The sequence below is a fragment of the Saccostrea cucullata genome, unplaced genomic scaffold (genome assembly GCF_032062105.1).
Source record: "Saccostrea cucullata isolate Sc308-1 unplaced genomic scaffold, CSIRO_AGI_Scuc_v1 ctg10679, whole genome shotgun sequence".
Taxonomy (NCBI): Eukaryota; Metazoa; Mollusca; class Bivalvia; order Ostreida; family Ostreidae; genus Saccostrea; species Saccostrea cuccullata.
Genome location: NW_026931179.1, coordinates 23,133 through 46,167, shown reverse-complemented (window position 1 = coordinate 46,167; position 23,035 = coordinate 23,133). Strand labels below are relative to the sequence as shown.

The 23,035-nt window shown below is 31.2% G+C and overlaps 1 protein-coding gene across 1 annotated transcript; it reads right to left on the bottom strand.

The window, feature by feature from the left end:
• Positions 1-528: 528 nt before the first annotated feature.
• LOC134231685 (MAM domain-containing protein 2-like) lies at positions 529-22,701 on the bottom strand. Its single transcript, XM_062713662.1, has 5 exons — positions 22,602-22,701; positions 21,504-21,583; positions 19,780-19,912; positions 18,324-18,499; positions 529-621 (listed from the first exon to the last, which is right to left on the bottom strand). The coding sequence occupies exons 1-5, from the start codon at positions 22,699-22,701 to the stop codon at positions 529-531; spliced, it is 582 nt and encodes a 193-aa protein (XP_062569646.1).
• Between the last annotated feature and the right edge of the window lie 334 nt (positions 22,702-23,035).

Below are 23,035 nucleotides of genomic sequence, written 5' to 3'. Positions count from 1 at the left end.
GTGTGTCTTTTCTAACAATCGTCATATTTTGTTTCATCAAATGAAATACGTATTTGTCATATACGTATGATGCATTTGTCGAGGAACAAGAAAAGCAAATTGCATGGAGTACACAATATTTATGTAATGTCCTTGTTTTCACTCCTGCAACCCTTGATGAGAAGTTATTATTAATAACATGTTGAAAGGAATATTTTGATAAAAAGGAAAGAGGCTAACAGAGGGTACCTTATACCCTCATCATGTAATCGGGTATCTATACACGTAGAAAAAACAAACACTCTAACTATATAAGATAATTTTTTTTCAAAATATATTTTTCGTCAAAAATGTTCTGTTTATTTTCGGTATATTGAAAGTGATTTTAAACATATGCAAACACGTACAAACATAGTAACCGTTGTAATAACCGTTTGATTATATGCATCATTTATAGTCGGAAAATAAATCAAAAAGTCTAAAGAAATAGTTTTAGTTTTCTCCATAATATGAGACAGATTTACAAAATAACAAACAGTGGTCTTTTTTTCAATGTTCCACACATGGATGAGGCATGAGTGTGACGTCATCTATCGCAATGTCACCTAGGTCGAAGCTCCCTCTAGTAGCCTCAACAACAATCTAAAAAGTGAAGGAAAGATAATTCAGATCCAAACGATAATGTGGAAAGTGTACATTTTTTGTATCATGATTAATATCTGCATACTGTAGATGTTGTTGTCGTTGTCGTCGTTGTAAACTTTTCACATTCTCATCTTGTTCTCAAGAACCACAGGGCCAATTTCAATCAAACTTGCCACAAAGTTTGTTCAAATGAAGGGCAACGCCTCCTTCCAAGGGGGGATAATTAATATTATGAATTAGACCTGGCCAGGAAAGGTGATACTCATGTGGAAGCATCCTCTGGTAGTATTGATTCAAGTTTGTTCAAATTATGAGCCCCCGGGGATAGGGTGAGACTATAATGGGGGAACAAAGTTAAACATAGGAATACATTGGGGAAATCTTTGAAATTCTCCTTCTCAAGAACCTCTGGGTCAGAAAAGATGAAACTCATGTGGAAACAACCCCAGGTCGTGCAGATTCAAGTTTGTTCAAACCCTGACCCCAAGAGGTAGAGTGGAATCATAATGGGGGGTCAAAGTTTAACATAAGGATGCCATGGAGGAAATCTTTAAAATTCTTTTCAAGAACCACTGGACCAAGAAAGATGAAAATCATGTGGAAGCATCCTCCGGTGGTGGATTCAAGTTTGCTCAAACTATGACCCACAGGGGTAGGGTGGGGCCATGATGGGGGATAGTTTAACATACATGTAGGAATACATAGGGGAAATCTTTTAAAATCTTCTTCTCAAGAACCCTTGGGCCATGAAAACTGAAACTCATGTGGAAGCATCCTTTAGTAATGTAGGTTCAAATTTATTCAAATCATGATCACTAGAGGTAGAATAGAACCACAATGGGGGATTAAATAAAACATTAGAATACGTAGTGAAAATCTTTAACATTCTTCTTTTCAAGAACAGGAAAGCAGTGATTGGTCATAGTTATATGGAAGTATCCTCATGTAATATAGATTCAACTTTGTTCAAATTATGACCCCACTTGAACCCGTTTTTTATATCTAATTTTTTTTCAATACTGAACTGATTTTTGCTTTTAGTTTTACATAGTCTGAGCTCAGGTGAAAGATTTGGCCCCTGGGCCTCTTGTTGTCTGAAATATTATTATTCTCCTGCTTTACATAGATTTGAAAATATACCAATGTAGCTTGTGACCTTTAAGCCCGGCTTTCAGTACTTTCAGTACTTTGATTTTCAATATATTCGTCGTGAAAATTCTTTAGAATGCTAAAATGAAATATTTCTGCGGCCGATCTTATGCTTTGCTTCAATATAAACATTAAAACTTTTGGATCACTCTAAAAGGGGTCATTTTTCAACTTGGGTCAATATTTTATAGGACTCTCAGATAAAATAATAACCCCTGGGGCTCTTAATCTACAAAAAATGATTTTTTTTTCTATGGGCGGGAGGTCATTTTTGTCGTTGAAAAATGACCCCTCGGTCATTATTCGATGGGGGTCATTAATCGTCTTTACACCTGTGCAAGGGCATATTCTATATGATTTTTAATAAATAAAGTAAGATATTAAGAAGAATTTTATAAAATTAATAAAATTGCTGCACAAATCCTATGTGCTTTCTCAACTGATAAAAATTTCAGGCAACTTACACCGGACAGTGAACTTTTAAACTATTTCAACTTAAGACTTTTGAAATAGTAACTAAGCAATTGCACTGTTGACATTTGTGCAGCAATATCATAAATCCTTGTAATATTCTGCGTCTAATAATACCTTGTTTCTAAAGAACAAAGTTGAGTATGCCCTTGCACCGAAGCTGTTTTGTTGATGTTCCTTATAAACTTGTGTAGTATATGACGTCATAATATGACGTCATATGTCCACTGGCTAGGGCAAGTCGTGGGTACCAAATTTGTATAAAACAGTTTTAAACTTTTTTTCTGTGCAATCAGTTCATTCCTAATTGCTTTTAAGTAGTTCATTGGAGAGAAGCCTCTATATGTTGCCTTAACTTACTTGCGTATGACCTTTTCATAATATAAATTTTTGTTTTTTTTAGAATACATACATAAATATTTTATTTTTTTTTATATTCTCGCCTCTCATTGGTTGATTTCCAAAAAGGAACGCAAAATATTTTGTATAATCTGTTTTGGTATGGGGACAAACCCCTTGACGACCAGCTTAATCATTTTGTCCATGCAATCTCCTAATTCCCAGTCCTCGGAATCCATAGAAAATCCAAAATTTAATAACTGTATCTTTAACTTCAAACACTTACTCAATCTTACGTCATTTAAACACATATCATGGCTGCTAGATCTATGTATCATTTATTACCTCCTCTCGCTTCACATCACTTCCGTTACTACGGTTGTATTATTGCGCAGGAAATTTGAACTCGCAAGAAGCAATTCTTGGCCAAATTATCGAGTATATTTTGGTTTGGGCCAGTTTACGCTTTATTATAATCTGCTTCGCGGATTATAAAGCATAAACTGACCCAAACCAGACTATACGTGGATTATCAAGCGTAAACTGACCCAAACCAGATTATACTCGATAATTTGGCCAAGAACTAAAGTCATTCCTTTAATATCATGATAAGGTCTCAGTTTAGAAAATTCTTAACAATTTCACCGTTTATATTGAATTTTGAGAATTTTCCTTTTTAGTAACGTCGATAAGTGTAGATAACCAGAACTACTTGAAGTTATCTAAGCTGCTTGAAATCTTGCTTTTTCAATTTTTAAACTAAGAGCATCATACAGTACCATTTTTGTATAACAGATTGTTGAAAGATTAAATCGTTAATGAAAAGAAAGTTTGTATTCTTCTTCAGAACAATATCTTTTATCACCTAAGAAACATTTTTTAAAAAGTGAATTTTGGATTATATTGTAGTTGTCATCAATAAGACTAACGATACAAGATATGAAAAGTAGAATTCCTACTAAATAATTTAACTGCAAAAATAAACAGAAAAAAACATCCCTTGTGTTTCAAGAGTGATGTAAGTGTAAAGTTCTTGTATTCATTACAATACTGATCCTGTGATTAAAATGTATTTCTTAGCCATTGAGTATCAATTTCCCTTTTTCAAGAAAGCTTTTAGACAAAATCGATATGCATAAAGTTCTTTTAAAACACAGGTTTTACTTTTTTAATAAAGAAATTTTTAAGATATTAGAAAGATATCTTAGAAAAAAATATGAAAGAAAAAATAATAAGAGGCATCCTGGTATCATCTTAGGTTACATGAGAATGTTACGGTTCTTGAATTGAAATCTAGAGCAACATAATTATCTTTGTGTCAATTTCATTATTGAGTTACACAACAATTTCGTGAAAGCATTATTTGATTTAGAGATAGCGATTTTATGATCTTTTTAATGCAGTGAACATTTTTAAAAGACCAAAAATTTGTGTACAGAAACCTTTCAAAAGCATGAACACGTAGAAAAAATAACCTTTAAGAGAAGTTTTTAAGGGGATATCATATTTTTAAAAACGCAAAAATCTTCATCTAAACCCGATGCATAGACAAAATTTACAATCGGAAGTTAGCAGTTAACCCTGAGACTCATGCACTAACAAGCAGTATCCATTATATGAAGTTAAAACAGAAGTAAATAAAAATTTGTGAGTTTGGAATAGTACTGAAATGAAGCTGAATCATTTTCCTTTCCTATTATAAGACGCGCCATTGCATAAAGGTCAGTTTGAGCATGTCCAAATCAAATGCTGTTGACTTAAAAACATTCAGTTTATATGAGTTCTTTCTGCAGCTTTTTTTGTTTGAAAGATGCATCTTAGGAAATCACATTGTCACATATCTTAAGGTTATATAAATGATCTTCAATTTAACCTACCCTACAAATATTCTTCTAGACAACGCCTTTAATCTTTGATACAGACATTTTGACTCAGATTTTCTAACCTCCCCTTGTACTTTATAATAAATAGAAGTTGCGTATTACTGTTTTAAGAGACTGACCACCTAACTGCAAGAGCTTTTCCATCAATATAATATTTTATTAAAGAAACTAAAAGAACGCGACAAAATCTAATAGCCACTTGGTTCAATTTCTGAAAAATTCAAACTGCTTAGTTTTGGTTGAAAATGAGCATTCATCACTGGGACTCTTGGTGACCGTGTATCTATTGAACATGACGTAATATTTTCTCTCGTTACAAATTGGGGTATTTTATTTTTATATTGCACATTCAGCAAAACCCCTCTGATCTAAAATGTTCAATTACATAACGAAAAATCTGTTTTTGAAGACAAAATAACATGCTTTAATTTTTGGATCCTCATATTTTAATTCTTTGCTGAAGGTAGTCAATAACGCCTTTTTTGCAAAATTTAAAAAAAACATTGCATTTTCTCAAAGCCTGTTTACCTATACCTAGAGTCCAAAAAAAAAATCTTTTGTTACATTTTGATGTATGAAATTGGCTAGAGATAAATACTGTGGTTTCATTAATTGTCGCTAGGCACCAATTTTCGGTGATTTTGTTGTTGAGTGGATCCATGAAATTATGTGTTCATTGAATTAAGAAATATAAATTCATTTTAATTAAAATTAGACTTCTAAGATCCGCGCCATATACACTCTGCGTAGGAATTTTAATTGAAGAAAAAGTTGATAGATTTCGCGATTATTTTTTTTTTTCATAGTAACAGATATTGAAATTTAAAATTAAACTAGGAAAAATTATTTAAATAGATCTACTGTTTAAAAAGGAATATTAATACATTTTGAAACATGGAAATCTCAATCCGTCTTTTTCATCACACATTACAATAATTTTTTTTTGTGTGTGTTAACATCAAGATACTGCAGTTCATAGTTATCACTTCTCTGTGTTATTGTTCAACGGGACCCTGTGATCCGGTTTGCACCCATGCTGACAAATGCTTTTGACTACAGGAGCAAAATATCTGTTTCCTTTTGTATGAGAATGATACCTTTAAAGAAATTATTTAGCATAATCAAGTTGAAATGAAATTTATTGAAACGGCAAGACAAATGGTCATTTTGTATAACTATGTAATATACCTTTTTACGCAGAAGCAAAGCAGTAGACTCGCGTTGAAAACCAAACTGATTGTTAAAACTGCAATTATTTCAGCTGGTAAAAAACTTTTGTAGCCTTTTTGCTCCCTCACTAGAGTAAGATTAATTGAATGATTTTTCACATCAACACATGAGATGATAAACAATAGAAATTTCATGTTAGCTAAACCGAGATGTTTACATATATAAATATATGTTAGTATATACATTTGTGGTATCTTTCATTATATAAACATACAGAGAGAAAAATATCTTCAATTCTGTATGAAGTTTGTCAGAGGTCAGAGGTCAATCAATGGCCGAATCACACGGCGCAATAATATCTACGGTTACTTATATTTAAATTGAGCGTTAACTTTTACATTGAATATATTATATTTTTTTCGTATCAAGGATAAAACTGAAGACTTTTCATTCGACAACTTCCCTTATTAATGTAGAAATATACCTTCACTACCTGTATACGGTGTTTATACTTCAATTGATTCGATTTGCAAGAGCATTCTTCAGGTATGCATAATTTCTAAAACGAGGTTATTTTTGACAAACAAGTGGATGAATATCGGCATTCCCCTTTAACTTCATCATTTCGTAAGTTCGTAAGATCTGTTTATCATCGAGACAAGTGCTGACTAATGCTTTTCATATTACAGTGAAACTTGTCTAATCCGACATGCACTGGGAGACGCATTTTGTGTCGGATTAGACAGGGTTTCGGATACACAGTGTAAATAAAAACATGGAAAAAAGTAAAATGGGAACGAAATTTAATGTCGGAATTCACAGTGCGCCGGATTACAAAGATTTAGTATTAGACAGTGTTCACTGTAATTGTAAGACAATTATTTATAAGTTGAATTGACGATGGATGTTTACGTAATTTCCCGATCATGTCAAGGGGCACAAGGCGGGTTTGACGGGTTGGAAGGAGATGCTCACTCCTCCATGACACGTAATCCCACTTCTAATGTTTTCGAGGTCCGCGTTTGCTTTACTCCTATTTTGTATTGTTTAACTGACTTTTGATCTTGAATACTCTTCTTTATCACTATATGTTTCATACAGACTTTTGATCTGGAATAATTTTCGTTATTTCCATATAATTCATTACACTGTATCTGTTAACAGTGGATTTTTTTTTTTACAAAATGGGAAAATAAATCACGAAATCAACGTATGGTCACAAGGTAAAACACATTATGGTAAAAGATATGTATAAGACGAAATCTAAATCATATACAGTGTAAATATTTCCAAATATGCACTGTTTTTGTTATTCACAGAATATTTGCCTTTTTACATGTTTTGCAGTTAATTTATGTGTTGCTGTTCAGGAATTGTACTTCGGTGTATCTTTCTACATTTTCGTTTTCCTCGAAATCCAGAGTACTGGCCCTGTGTTACTCCTGTGGCAAAGAAATAGTGTCTGGAACCGAAGAAGTTTTCCATAAGTTTCTATTTTTTTTTTCAGAACAAAATCGTACATCTAAATCAATATTTATTTGTATTGGTTAGGTGGATTGAGACAAAAAATGAACAATTTCCTTGAAAAAGATCCAGTAATTGAAAGTAAAAGCAAGCGCCTTATTCTTTTTTATTGCATATTGTAATAGTCGTTTTCTGTATTAATATGAAGAAATTGCAGTTCATTGTATTCTCTTGCACTGTATTGTTCATCTTCAAGACTTCCCGATCCTGTTTGCACACTTGCTAACACGAATTCATGTCTGAAGCTATTTCTGTGTACCTTTTGTTGTTTTCTCTTTTGTTCTCCAACATACCTTCAAACACTACTGGACGAAAAAAGTGCTGAGAATCCCAAATTTTACTGATAATGTTTGATAATTACTGATACGGTGCTGTTCTTGCTGATAATTACTGATATTTACTGTTATTATTACTGTTGTTGATGATAATTTTAGTTGTTGCTGATAAATACTGATAATTACTGTCGTCTTTTACTGTGGAGTCTGATAAATACTGATAAATACTGTTGAGGTACTGTCGCTGCTGAGAATTACTGATAAATACTGTTGAGGTACTGTCGCTGCTGAGAATTACTGATAAATACTGTTGAGGTACTGTCGATGCTGAGATTTACTGATAATTACTGTGGTCATTGTTTTTAAACTGGGAATGGATTAATATGGCCTTAGAAATGATTATTTGTTTTTTTTTTTTTTTTAAAGTATTTTAACAAATTCATTACAGTCAATTACAAAATAAATTATTCTAAACAAAAAAGTAATGTTTTATTAATTTGTTTTCAGTTTTCAGCTATCAATTTCATTATAATTATTTTTAGACCATAATGTTAACATAAGCTTTCATAAATGTTTATGTTTTTTCTTTAAATTTCTCCTTACACGTAGATGACATTATCTGAGGAAAATTGTTCTGTTGTATTTACAGTGGTTTTTCTTCCCTAGTACTTTTTTAAAAAGTTTAATTTTTGTTCATCAAGGTTAAAAAAATCTCATCTCATATTTTTTCTCACATGTATGTGTACTGTCATCAAAAGCTTTTTGTGGGTATCTTAAATACTTCAATACAGTCAATGGTTGTAAATATCAATTTATTTTACCGTGTGGAGAACTGAAAATGCATGAGCACATTAAGTTGAAAACACCCCCCCTTTTCCATTTACTTTTAAATTAAGCTCTCATTTTAACAAGACAGTATTAAATATTTGTCATAAAATCTAGTCTGGAAGCGTACACTTTGTTATTTTATAGAAGAATGTGACAGGGTTAAATAATTAAATTGAAGCATCTTTAATTATTTTTTTTATATTATGTAGACAGCGCGCTCTAGTTCTCTGATGTACTCCCTGCGAATTTTATATCATTGTGTCGCTTTCTAGCTTTCTCTCTCTCTCTCACTCTCTTTTAAATTATTTGTTAAGGCTTAAGTATTGTACACTACATGACATAAATCTTATGCAGTGTGATTTTCAGTCAATGAAATACACGTCTTTCTTTAGGCTTATTCTTTCTTCATTGTACAAACAGTTTTAAGTCTATGGGCATATGGCTTCTAATATTATGCGCCACTCCTTAAACATCTAATATGTGGTCAGTCAGTTAAAAAACAAAATAAAATAAATCATAACTTGAATTAACTTTTTCCATTAATGCAAACTTTGTGCTTGTTGTTCTGCGTGTAAAAGTTCTACTTTCGTTTTAGAATCGGGTCAATTATTAGTACATTCTGCCATAGGGATATCGTTACGGCTTGCGTTTTTGTAAAATAAGAATTTTGTGCAGAGATTATAATTTTTTTTAATTCCATTTTTGTCCGAGACCTTTGTATAAACGAACAGTAGGGGCCTACAGACTTGGTGCTTATTTATATGATTTTACTTGATTGTAGCACGAAAAGGAGGGGGTGAAATACTGCCGATAGGGCAAGGTCTGTTCTTTAGTTGTGTGTTTTAAAAGTCATGCAAGTTATGATATTATACTTATCGAATTTTTTATATGCATGAATAAAATTATTTTAGAGAATCAATTGCAATAAACATACAAAATACAGAACTGAAGTAATTATAACATTTATTCATGAGTGCGATACACAACGTCATGTTTCTGACATTCAAAATCCATACATTTAAGGTTTTTTTTTTTCTCGGATTAAGCGAAGTGGAGTTTCCCTGCATCTAAATTGTGAACAATCAATGCTAATATTATTTCAAAAAAGTGCTTCACTAAACAATCTTTCTCTTTATATCTATATGATTGTATATTTTGCACACTTTTTTTTTTTATTAAAAAGTGAAGTCAATTTTTTGTCTACGTATTTACCGGTCCCAAACAATCGTTAGCAGAGATTCAGAATTGAAAATACATGTGACCACCTCCCCCGGGATTTCTTTTATCTGATAAACAAAATATACTCCCCGGCCTAATTCCCTTACTTCGCATTTATAGCAACCTACAAAATTTTTTTGTTTAGTTTCTTATTCACGCATGCCTTTTAGACCTACTGTTATGTATAAAATCGCCTACATTTTATATGTTTTTGTGGTCTATGTATACTAATATAAAATGGTAAAAAGATTCAAATAAATGATTGATATTTAGAAGAAATATGCGTAAAACTAAAAAATGAAATTAAATACTGAAGAAAGATGGATCTTTGAGAATTGAAATAATAATTAAAATAAGTCTGTACAACGTACATGATGTACATGTATGTAACTTTTTTTTTAATTATAGTACCAAAGTGTTCTATTCTAAATATTTTTTCTATCAATTTTATTCGTCATCAAATTCAATTTAATATTACGGAATTTTTTTTTTTTTCGTGCGACCATAAACTTTAAGATTGTTCCAAAGTAGCGAGTACATGTACAGTGTAGGTAGTGTGTTTATTGATAACACCGGTAGCCGCAGACGAAGAACAATAGGTAATTAGTGCCCATTGTTACGCTGACCACTACAATTTGCATGGAATACTAGTATACAAGTTGTACCCCGTTCTACCCCGGGGCTGAAGACATGTACACAATACAGCCAAATCACAGGTCGATCACCGATTTCTGATCAATTGAAATCAATTTAAAGGTGTTTTCCTTTCAACTTTTTACCTTGCAAAATTAAAATCGATCAATTTGATCATATACTAATAGTAACATATTAAATTAAGTCTCATTTCAGTTCTTATTTCCCATTCCATAAAATCAAATAAAAAAAATTTCAAAACTGATTAAATAAAAAATGATTTTGTATTTAAATTTTAAGAGACAAACTAAACACATGTACCTTTGCACTAGGGATTCTTAACCTCTAATTTTTAATCAGCTCGTCCCATTTGCAGGTTGCACATGCATACAGTGTGTACTTGTACAAATGTACATGTGGAGGAGTTTAATTCTTGGACGATCTACAAACGTCTACTTAACATTAAAATAAATGAATAAATAAATGAATTATTAATTAAAATCAGTGCCCACAGATTGAACATATTCAAACCTGTTTTCACCTCTTAGTTACTTTTTAAAAGGGATAAAATTTCTAATTTTCGAGCAAATTTTCAAATATTTCAACAAAAAGAGACTAGAAAACTGAACATTTAACAAAATAAATATAATTGTTTTCGAGAAAAAAATGCCTTCAAAAACAAAATGTTGTCCAAACTCGACCAGCTGACCTAGTGAAAACGGAACAAATCCAACTTTTCTAACCTGCAGGAAACTTTTTTTTATTCCTATTTTTTTTTCCATCCATTAAGAACATTTTTCTTATTATTAAAAAAAAAAGATCACCGATCTCCCTACATAATTTTCTTGGAGTCGGGAAAGGCGGCGATGGATCTTTTTTAAGATAGCATATTTTCTTTTTATTCACAGTTTATTTTTCAATAAGATCTTATGCAAAAGTAAAATTCCTTTTTTTTTCTGCAGTTAATTTTTTTTAAAATTCTATTTCTATATATTCATTCTATTAATAATTCATTTGATTATTGTCAAAATTTTCACAAACGTAATGTAGAAATTGAGATCAGCATACATACATACAGTCATGTAATTTTGTCATAAGCAGAACATTTAAAGAAATATGAAAATTTTGTCATGATAATTCAAGTGAAAGAAATTAATAATTGAAGGTTTTTATAGCCCTCTGTTTTATTTTAAACAAATTACCAGGTTAAAAACAATGACCACAGTAATTATCAGTAAATCTCAGCATCGACAGTACCTCAACAGTAATTATCAGCAATTCTCAGCAACGACAGTACCTCAACAGTATTTATCAGTATTTATCAGACTCAGCAGTAAAAGGCAACAGTAATTATCAGTATTTATCAGAAACAACAAAAAATATCAGCAACAACAGTAATAATAACAGTAAATATCAGTATTTATCAGCAACAACAGCACAGTATCAGTAATTATCAAACTTTATCAGTAAAATTTGGGATTCTCAGCACTTTTTTCGTCCAGTAGTGAAAATATATTGTTATCAATATTTGTTAAAACGTGATTTTATTTCACATGTTTTCGTCTTAAATTCAACCAATTAATCTGATACCTAGAGTTGTATATATTTTAATAACAAGATTCAACTATCGTTTAATCTATTTGAATTAATCTGTGCAATTTACCTTCCTATGCAGTAGGCAAACATGAGACATACAGATAGACAGACTGATTGCCAGTATTCAACTGTTTTCATTGATATAAAATTCCTGTATGCGTGATGATGTCTCACTGAAATTTTACAATAATTATTGTACATTTGAAAAAAAAAAAATACAAACTAAGTTTGTCTATTGTTTCTAAAGGTACTTTTAGAACATTTGATTTTTTTCCCCATAAAACAGGAAACTGGAATAAGTATGGAAAAAAATTACTTTCCAGACAATCCATTCTTCCCCATCCTTGTTTACATCCATCAATACATTTTCAACTGATTCTACTGCAGTTTAGTGATGTTTAGCAAAACATACTGCATTCATGTTGACAATTTATTCCAAAAAACCCAAAATCACACACTGCAACAAGATATTGAGATAACGAGTAGTATTAAAGCTCATGGTTCATTCAAACAATACAAATCAGGGGCAGAGCAAGCACGGACCAAAAACATAGAGGTGGGATCAAGTGCCATTCAGAAATAAGCATCCCCTACATACCGGTCACACATGCAATGTGCTACTTGTCATTATCCGGAAAAAATGAAAAAAAAATTATGGATAAAGAAAGAGACAAAGCCTTGTTCTTCCCTTATACAAGAATATGAGGACATTATTTTGGAAAATAATGGCTAACTGAAAAGATCTGCATGAACAACAGTGTAATTTCAGGCATGGTATGTACATATTGTGTACATTTCCACACTAATTTGCATACTTAAATTTCAAAGCACTCAAGTAGCTCATTTTTCTTTGAGACAATATGTGAAGTAATATGGAGATCATAAGTAATACAAATTAAATGAATTAAATAAGACGTTTTCATTGTTTCAGTCAATGATTCACTAAACATACAATGATGTTGTCTTTGACATACAAACACGCTATTTAATATTATTTAAAAAAAAAAACTATCCGTATCATTATGTTTTAAACATAGAACCTTTACTTTAGATCTATGGTTGTAATTTCATCAAAAATTTCTAAATTAATGAAACAAATATTCATTTTTTGTTTGATTACATGTAAATTAAATCAATTAAAAACTGCAATTCTACATAATAAAAAAATATCTATATATATTATAATTTTATTAATATAGCTGTCAGAAGTTTAAGGCTTAAAGAATAAATAAATGAAAAATGCATCGATTTCTCCACAGGGTATGTATACTTCTAAAGCATTTAACATTTTTTAATGTATGCATATGTTATGCATTTTTTTCTGGTAAAGATGAAACTCAGAAAGAGTATTTTTTATATTCTAATTATAGCTACCAATAATTGTTGTATATTTCAGAGATTTCAATTTCCCAGAAAAGTTTTTTAACACATCTTTTTTTCCATTTATATGAATAACATAAATTCACTACACTCCAGTATACAATGTAGCACGGTTTGTTTTGCCAAGAAGAAGCATATAGAGATAACGAACAGTATTCAATCTCAAAGTCCATAAAACAATACAAAATAAGAGCAAAGCAAACACGGACCTCCAAAACATCAGAGGTGGGATCAGGTGCCATGGAGGAGTGAGCATCGGTAATGCCATTTTATTCTACAATGTATAATTAGTAATCTTATAGCATATACATATTGTGTTGTGGTTATTCCACAAAAATGACCAATGGATTCATTCAGACAGCAAGTTAATCCATCATTAAAGGAAAATGGTATGCCCCATATTAGCTATAAACATACAATATTCCAGAGATTATAGATTTTGATAAAAAAAAAAGACTAACAGTAGAATTGTAAACATGTGTATGCATTCTATGTTAAATGTTTCAATGCATCGTTTTAATTTCACTTTTTGAAACAAAATTTAATTTCAATAATGGTATTTCTTGATTTTTTCTCATATATTATTTTTAAAATTCATTTCATCCACAAGAACATGAAGTGACGGAAATACTTTGCACCTGTCCAGTATTCCTACAGTCTTTTTTTATTTAAAAGAAATGTTTATCAAATAAATTTTCTAGATATATAATTCTTTGACTTTTCATATATTTACTGTACAGACGTTGTAAATGCATTTAAGATTTGAAAATCTTTACTGGAATACATATTTTGTTTGGAGGGTGCCAATGTCCATCAAGAACTTATTTTCAGCATGTACATTGCGTTCTTTGTTTTCAATAATAGTACCATTAAAACGAGACTAATGATCCCCCAAATCTATTCAAAACAGAATAGGGGAACCTCCAGTTGATTCTGAGGAAAGGCACCTGAAGTGTGGATAATAACCCCCCCCCCCTTTTTTTTAAATAAAAAAATTAAAAAGTGTACAAAGTCTAAAAAAATATATGATTTCCCCGTCAAACACATGTATGTTTCGTTCTATACAAGAAGATTTTACTTTTTCTCTTACATTTTTTATTAAACAAATTGGGAGGGGGGGGGTATAATCCACACTTCAGGTGCCTGTGATTCTGAGGGGTTGATGGAGGGCTGGCAAGTTTTACCAAATCAGTTTTTTTTTTAATTTTCATGTCAATGAAGGACAGATTAATATTTATTTACACTGAATAGGTTATAGGATAGATTATTTATTTTCCTCTTCACTGAAAAGTCTGAAAAGGCAAAAAAATTAAAATGAAATTACTAAACTCTAATTCTTGGGAGGTAAGAGCACTGGTCTGAGCCAGATTATTTATTTCCTTTCTTCTCCAATCGTGAACAGATTATTTTTTTAACAGTTTCAAGAACAAAGTATTTATTTCTAACATCTGCTAGCACCCCCCCCCCCCTTTCTTCAGAATAAAATTGTCGTTCCCTTAACAAATACAGGAGTATACCAGAATAATTTCCAATTAGTTCCTAAAACCTATAAGTTAAACTTAGTTTTAATCTCTTAATAGTAGAAGGTTTGATTGATAGTCATTGATTGATTGAAGCTATCGATTGAATATCAATCATGATTGAATATTTCCATTTTTATCAACTATCAGTGTGTTACATGATGAATAGTGCGGCAATCATTAGACCTACATGTACGTGTCTGTAATACTATACACATTTTTTTTAGGGAATGCGGAAGGTTTGAAAGACTTTTTTTTAGACCTAGCATGCATAATTTACACAATGTAAAGAGAACGAATACAGAAAATAAAAAGAATTGTCAAGGATTTTTTTTATTATTAAAATATGATTCACACCCAGTCTGCATGTATATTTATTCAAAATTTACGAAGTAAACAAACTATATCAAGTTCTACATAGTTATATCCCATGCTAGGTCAATTATGCTTTTGAAAACTATAATTAGATTGACTTACCAAGATTTAAATAAAGTTAAATAAAGATTCAAAAAGTGCAAGGGCAAAGCGACATTCTAAAAAGTAGGTTTATATTTTAAATTCTTTTATTTATTGTATAATTTTCAAAACGTGATGCCTATTTCTTTGCAATCCCTTTGGTATTTTTTCATTCCCGATGAAATTAGGAAATAACCCTGTTTGTTAATTTACTACTGTCTGTTTTAGCTGTATAACTCAAATATTTCGGACAACTAACTGAATGAGCATTCACTTTTGAGAAAGTATAGATACATAGGGACAACCTTAAACATTGTGCAGTTTGCCTTTCTCTTGCACTTTTTGGTTGAATTTGACATTTCATTTTTTGAGTTAAAATCGGAGCCCACGTGACTTTAGGGGGTCACATGATGACAAGAAATACCGATGTAAAAAGCGATGGACATCTTCTTCTAAATAAGATAAAGCTATTTTAACTAGAGTGTCTTCGCTAAAAATAAAACTGTTAAACACTATTTAATAAAATGTATCGTATTCTGTGACTGTTTATAGAAAATGTCGCCTTAACTGCACTGCGTAATTTCTAAAAAAAAGACAGTTTTATGGTATTAATTTTATATAGAGTACATGTAATTACAGTAGAGGTATAATAATATACATTATAAGCAAACTCTAGCAGACCAAATATCTATGAAGTTAATGCGGCGTTTTCAAAGAAACACATATTCCAGGTGTACTTAATGTAGCTGCTTATTGCCTTTCTCGCTTACAGGTCCGGGGATTTCAGGACCTGTGTATAAATATCAACACAATGCCATCAGCAGTTCATTCAACAATGTTAACACCCTGAAAGACATAGCATCCATTCTGAATAATTATCTCGCTTCGACATCAAGGGCAGCTTATGAAAAAAAAAGTTTGATTTTTACTCTGACTTTATGTTAACTCACTTTGCAAAAGTCCCTTCACCACCCCCCCCCCCCCCTACAACTAGGCATTTGGCACATATTATTGATTTTTGTTTTCAAAGTAATATCGCAGCATTAACATTACATCAGGATCTTACATTTCGGCTCTAAGTTATTATTGCAAAGTTCAAAGTTTTGAAGACTCATCACAACAATCTGTGATTTGCAAACTCCTACAGGGATATCAAAAGCTGAACACTGTAGGAAGTGACACAAGATTGCCCAAAACAACGTCAATTCTGAAAAAAAGCTCCTGACCTCCTGGACAAGTTAGGCTTTCAGCTTATCAATGCGGTATGCCAAAGCAATGTATTTGGTGGCTTTTCAAGCTTTTTAAGGGTTGGTGAAATAACAGATTCGTCTTTTACGAACGTTAAAAATGTATTAAATCTTGCAAATGTAAAACTCGTTTATGATAAACTAAATTCCGATGAATTTCTTGCGATTACAAAGGATTATGTCAAACATAGTGCAGGCAAACATACCCGTATCCCTACGCTGATTCTACAAAGGAACGAATCTGATGAGCATTTGTCCTGTTTAGGCTATTCAGCTATTTCTTAAAGCAACAGGGCAGTCACCAGGCCCTTTGTTCGCATATCCAAATGGTGATGAATTACTTCGAAAATATTTTACAATTTAAAACAATGTCTCTTTATTGGGCGGTGTTTAATACGAGTCATTGTAAGGGGAACCGTTTTCGAATAGGTGCTGCGACATGCGCTGCAGTAATGGGAATTTCAGAGGAAATAGATAACGAATGGGAAGATGAAATTCCGATGCTATTTTTTGTAAAAGGAAGAGACAATTGACAAGATGTACAAAGTTTACATTTATATTGGCTTAACATTCTTATGAATTTTACATGAGAAGCAGTTTCTTCCTTTCTTTCTTTTACTTTAATACCATCACATCTTTTCTAATGAATAAAAGGATAACTATTTCCAAAGAATATCCATTTGAATTCCATCGGTCATTCTTTGACCCTACCACAAACTGAAGTGTCCTATTTCATGTTTTGTTTAACGATTTTGCAAATAAAAGAACCACGAATCAGAGGATTAATCTTTTAATTATAAGGATGAATGTTTAAAAGTTTACAAAAACAGAAAAGTTGTTAAAGAATTTGTGGAAGTTTTTGCACCATGATCCAATAGATCGGTTTAGACATTACAGAGGGTTTAGAGTGACGTCATCAATAACTATGTTTCCCCGTCTGGATTTCCCCGTGTAGGTCTCAAAGACAATCTAAATATAGAAGAAAAAATAATTATACCAATATTTCCCGCAAGGCAGTTTTTTTTTCTATGTCTAGATTTATTTTTAAAAATGTTTTAATATCAGTGTATTGTGACCCAAGGCCTGTTCAACAGAACAAACGTTCGTGAGCACTTGTCAAAATTCCTTTTACCTCAATAGAAATGTTCGAGAGCGCTCGATGTTTTGAACAGGCCTCAGGCTCTACAGCTTCGGAAATGATTAGTATTCTTTTATTTTACAATCAATTTTTGTAATACGAGCGAGCACGATATAAAAACAAATACGCAAAAGATGTGTATCGGTTTATTCGAACAAACTCATTATTCATGATTTTTTTTAATATTTAAATTTGAGAACATATATGATTTTTTTTTCATTTTAAATAGAGACACGATGTTCATTAATGTAACGTTTTGAGCTCTATATCCATAGATTGACGAATATAAGAATCAATGACATATTAATTAATACATGTACTATTATTACTAAAAGTCGTTATAAACACATACAAATTGTAAAATCTGAGGAATGTTTTATGTGTAGTGTAAATTATTGGTGAATAGATTATACAGACTTGTCACGTAGGCATGTTTCACGAAAAGTGCCTATGTGCAAGTCTACACAAAAATAACTCACACAAAACTTTAAAAGATTCCTTTACTCTTTACAACTTTCTGAATTGCTTTGCAACATACAATTTATGTTCACGACATAGAAATATGACGTTACCATTTCCCCGCAAGCACTTTGATTTATAGCGTGGAACAAGTTTCTCTAAGGATTAGAGTAAATAATATTATGACGTAGTTTTCTTTTGAAAAGAAACTATTTTTTCTTCCTTTAAGAGATTTTGTCAAGTATTAAATATATAGAAAGAAATTTGCATTAAATTGAAGATTTAATAAACTTTTTAAAGTGCGTGAAAATGCCTGATTGTGGGGAAACGGTTATGCGTGATTTCGCCTCAGAAAAATGAAATGGTGTATGCATGACTGAGGAGAAGGGAGTTTCTTATCGCTATTAACTGACCCTTGTCTCTTGATCTAGGTGGATATCCAGTTGTGCCTTGTACCATTTGTTTCTCCGCTTTCCACTCACAAAAAACACTTTTTGGTTGTCTGTTTCACCTCTTGATGTATAGATGGAGAACGTTTTCATTCCTTCACCCTTTATATAGTAATACAAACACAAACGGTACGTCTTATCTAAAACAAAATTATAAAAAAAAAGTGCTTATTTGGTCAGAGGGTTGTGAGCATTTTCAGACCATTTTAATCTCTTATTTTAAAGGGAGCTCAATGCAGAATGTACAAAATTTATGAAATTATGAACTTCATGCCTTTGCCCTATATATAGAAAGTATATTTCGTTTGTTTTCTGAGATATTTGGATGATAATATGGGATTATGTTTACTTTGTTATCATGTTGTTTTATATACATTTTAGGGTGGGTTGATAGGGATTCCTAGATTCTTTTATTGCAATGATTTTTTAATGCTTACTGACCTGGACTGGATTTTATTACAATGCGATAAAATTGTACCAGGTTTTAGAGGAAAACGATGTTCTGTATCATAAAAATGGGCACATATGTCCAATATATTTTTAGACTTATATTTAGCACACTTATATATGTGGAGATAATTAACAGCATTCGGGCTCAAAAGTAACTTAAAGGTTACAAAATAGGAGCGAAACAAACACAAATCCCACAAATGAAGTGCCATGGAGTGAAAGCATCAACGGCATTTATAGATTATTACCGAATAACAGTTGTGACTAGGTAATGCTGGACACCGAAAAAAACGTGATTTATAATTATAAAAAATAAACCTCAAGTTGCAAGTTTTTTTTTCTTTGAGAAACTTTTCAATTACAAGACATCGATGATCTTTAATACTTAACATAGGCACAAACAAAAAACAAACTCAGAAAAATACATTTTAAGAAAGAAAATTTTCCAGGAAAAAATTAGGATTGAACCTCTAAAAAACTGAGAAATTCAAAATGGTTATATAGCAAAATTATGCTGGAAAAAACATATTAGATTTAAAAGATACAAAGATGATTTCTATGTATGGCCAATTAACCGCTGTTTCCTATATAGTCAGGAACAAAATATTTTTAGCTGAAATATCAGAGACAAAAAGTAAAATAAGTCTCTGCTTGTTAGTTGCCAGATGGAATTCCGTTATTCTATACATTGATACTTTATCGGTATTTATTTTGTTTGTCTAAGTATCGCCACTGCAACACCGTATACTAATTACTAGTTAATACTGATATCAAATAGGTGTTTTGATGTTTGGGAGATCCGTGTTTGCCCTGCTCCTATTTTTTTTTATTTTTAGGAATTTTCAAGCATGTATACTGTTCGTTATCTCCAAATGTTTCATAAAATAGAAAATCTCATTAACGTCGAAATTTTAACATTTTATATGCCTTTACGATGATAAGTACATCATGGAAATTTGGAAATAACTACCTTCAAATTTCATCCCTTTGCCGCTGTAGAGGCGATACTTCTTTCCAGTTTTGCCACAAGATGCGTCAAAGTACAGAAAATAGTCCCCTCCATATGCTCCTTTAGGAGCCTTTGCAATTGCTTTCACTCTCTCCTGAAACATAACCATAATATAAACGAGAAATTTTCTTTTTTTAATGGAAGGAAAGCAAAGAAAAATAAAATAAAATTAACCCTTCACCATATCGAAAAAGTTTTAAAGCAAGCTTTTTTCTCAGTAAAATATTTCATATGTAGAGTCAATACAAGCGAAGCGACCAACTGCATTCAATGACTTCTGCCGTACCTGACTGTAAAAAAAAAAATCCCACCTGTGCATGGTACCTGTATTAACGAGGACTGTGCAATCCGAATATCGACTGTGATTTTTTTGATAATTTTGAGTACGTTCATGCAATTAAACCTTGACAAATAACCGTTTATATCAGTTTCTATACCTTTTTTTCAATTACCAAAATCTACAAGCATATACAAAATGTATTTGTATTACTTCTTATTAACAATAATTATGAAGTGCAAGTTTTATAAGTAAAACACATACTGTAAGTCGTTTTAATTCCACGGTGTTAAAATTTCACGATTTCTCAAAAAGTGCCAATCGCGATGCTTTTCATTTCACGCTGCGAGAAATAAATTTGAATTTTGTATAAGCATTTAAACGTTTTTAAAAACTAATGATAGTATTCACGATGGGTTTAATTTCGCGGAAAAATGATGAATCGCGAACATACTGAAATTAAAACCATCGTGATTATTTGCCAATATACAGTATTCAGTACAAATATAAACACTTATTATTGATATTTATTAAATGGACATTAAAATTTTACGGAAAATCATCATAGTTTTATTGCTAAACACAATTTGGATCATACAAAACTCTTCATTTCTGATTTACATTCTTTTTATGAAAAAAAGATATTAAAAGCAAATACTGTTGGTCAATCTTTAATTATTTCATTGACTTATACCCATCGAAAGTTAAAGTTGACTTGTCTAGATACAGTTTTTATAGAGACCTCCGGTCATATTCGACTTATGGATGATTTGACTTTATCATTTTTATATATTTTATAAAAAAAATAATTTTATTTGAGGTACATATGTGCAGAATCAATGTCCCTTCCAGTATTCTAAAAGGATGAATATTCTCTTTTACAACTTAATGCAGAGTTCCTAAATTATACATTAAGAATAAACTACATGTGTATATGCGGAAGGTTTAACAGTATCAGAGAGTCAGAGAAATTAGCAGAAGTGTCTAGCAGCCAGTCAAGGATACTTAGATATATTATAAGTCCTAAATCCTCATACTTTGTTCTTATAAAAATTTCTATTTAATGATACAAATACAAAAAAAGTAATATAAATTATTTTTTATACAATGAAATCCCTCATTTCCAATGTTTTTTTTTTCCCATTGTTTTCGAGGTATATAGAGACCCACAAATTTATTACTATCACGAAATGTAAACTTTCATATGCATTGCCTCTTAAAATTCCTACCACGAAATTAAGTCGAAAAAAACCTATATTTCTTTCCTCAATCCTGGCAAAATTGACCCTAAGAAAGTATGTGACTCTACATTAAATACTTTGATTTGGAAATTTTTGTCACATAATCATTTTCTTTCAACTCAGAACGGTTCAGTTCTTACAAGACATTTCAGCTAATTATATCCTACCTTCCCCCGAAACCAGCAGCTTTTGTTTATATCAAAGAAGCAACGTGCTTCATTGTCTATTTCAAACCGGCATGAACGATCTAAAATAAAAAGATTTAATATCATTGAAAATAAACAATACGTTTTTGTTTCATAAATGGATTTTGTGAGTCTTCGAAAGAAGGTTTTAAATGAAAAAAAAAACTTAATACAAATTTTGTTGATCATGTAATAAAATCAAGAGAGGGTCGATGGGCTTATTACTAGACTTGATAGGTGATAAATAATCCCCCGAGTTTAAACTTTCATATATTTATTCCATGTTTTAGAGAACAGACCATTTCAGACACCACGTGACGTAAGGATTTTCATTTGATTTGCTACTAATTTTCATAGTACTGAGTTATATTGGATAGTAGGTTTTAATCTTCTTTGAGAAATAGATTTGTCTCCTACAAAAATGTTTGTAAGCTTTAAAGATAGAGATTCCCTTATGGTCTATTTTGACCTTTAAAAAAAATCAAGCAGCTCAATTCTTATTGACTATGTACCTAAGATCACTTGGATCACCTAAATGTCTGAAAAACTGACGTAGTTTGCTTCTAGGTTATGCAATATGAGGTAATGATATGTGTCATTACACACTTTTAGCATAATTTGAAAATTGCTTTGTTTACCGTTTATTTTTTTAATGCAATTGCTTATATTGAACATCGGCAATAGTTAAATCTAAAATTATATACTTAAATGAATGATTAAATCAAAGAAAACATCACTGTTTCAAGCAGATATAATCCTTAAAAATATATAAAGTTTTTACATGACATAAATTAATAGAATCTTTGATGTGTATGTATACGTGTATATGCTTTAGAGAATGATATTATTTTAGATTTCTAAAAATGAAATTCCCACGCCCCTATTGTTCTTTTGAAAAACATAAACTGTATAGAGAAAGTGTTAACTGTTAAGGAGAAGTATTCTTAATTTGATCTTTGATCTGCGTTATTTTTTTTTTTTATTTCAGTCTGTGTTAAAACAAATGATTATGGCTGTAGTCTCTATCTTTTTTTCAATGTTACCGATATTCCAAGTAAATATCAACACTTGTATGTTTACTAGGAGGGGCAGTAAAACGGACCAGTAAGTCTAAGTTTACATTGACTATAATGGTCAGTTTTGGACGTCTTTGATTAATCAGTGTTTCACAATTCGCCATGCTTATTCCATTAAAAATTTTATAAGCAATATCAATTCCAAGTATTTTTTAAAAGATTTGATAACCGGCGTTCCTATAAACAATTTACCTTCACATGTTATTCCAGAGAAACCCTTTGGACACGTGCAGGTAAAGTTGTTTGGCCCACTAACGCAGGTTCCTCCATTTTTGCAGGGAGCAGGAAAACAATAATCGACGACTGAAATTAAACTTATAGTTTGTTTATGTGTATCCACAATCGATAATGACTGTTATCACAGTCTACTTAGATTGTTAGCACTTTACAGTATATACTGGACTATAAATCGGGTCACCTATAAATCAAAAGTATCTT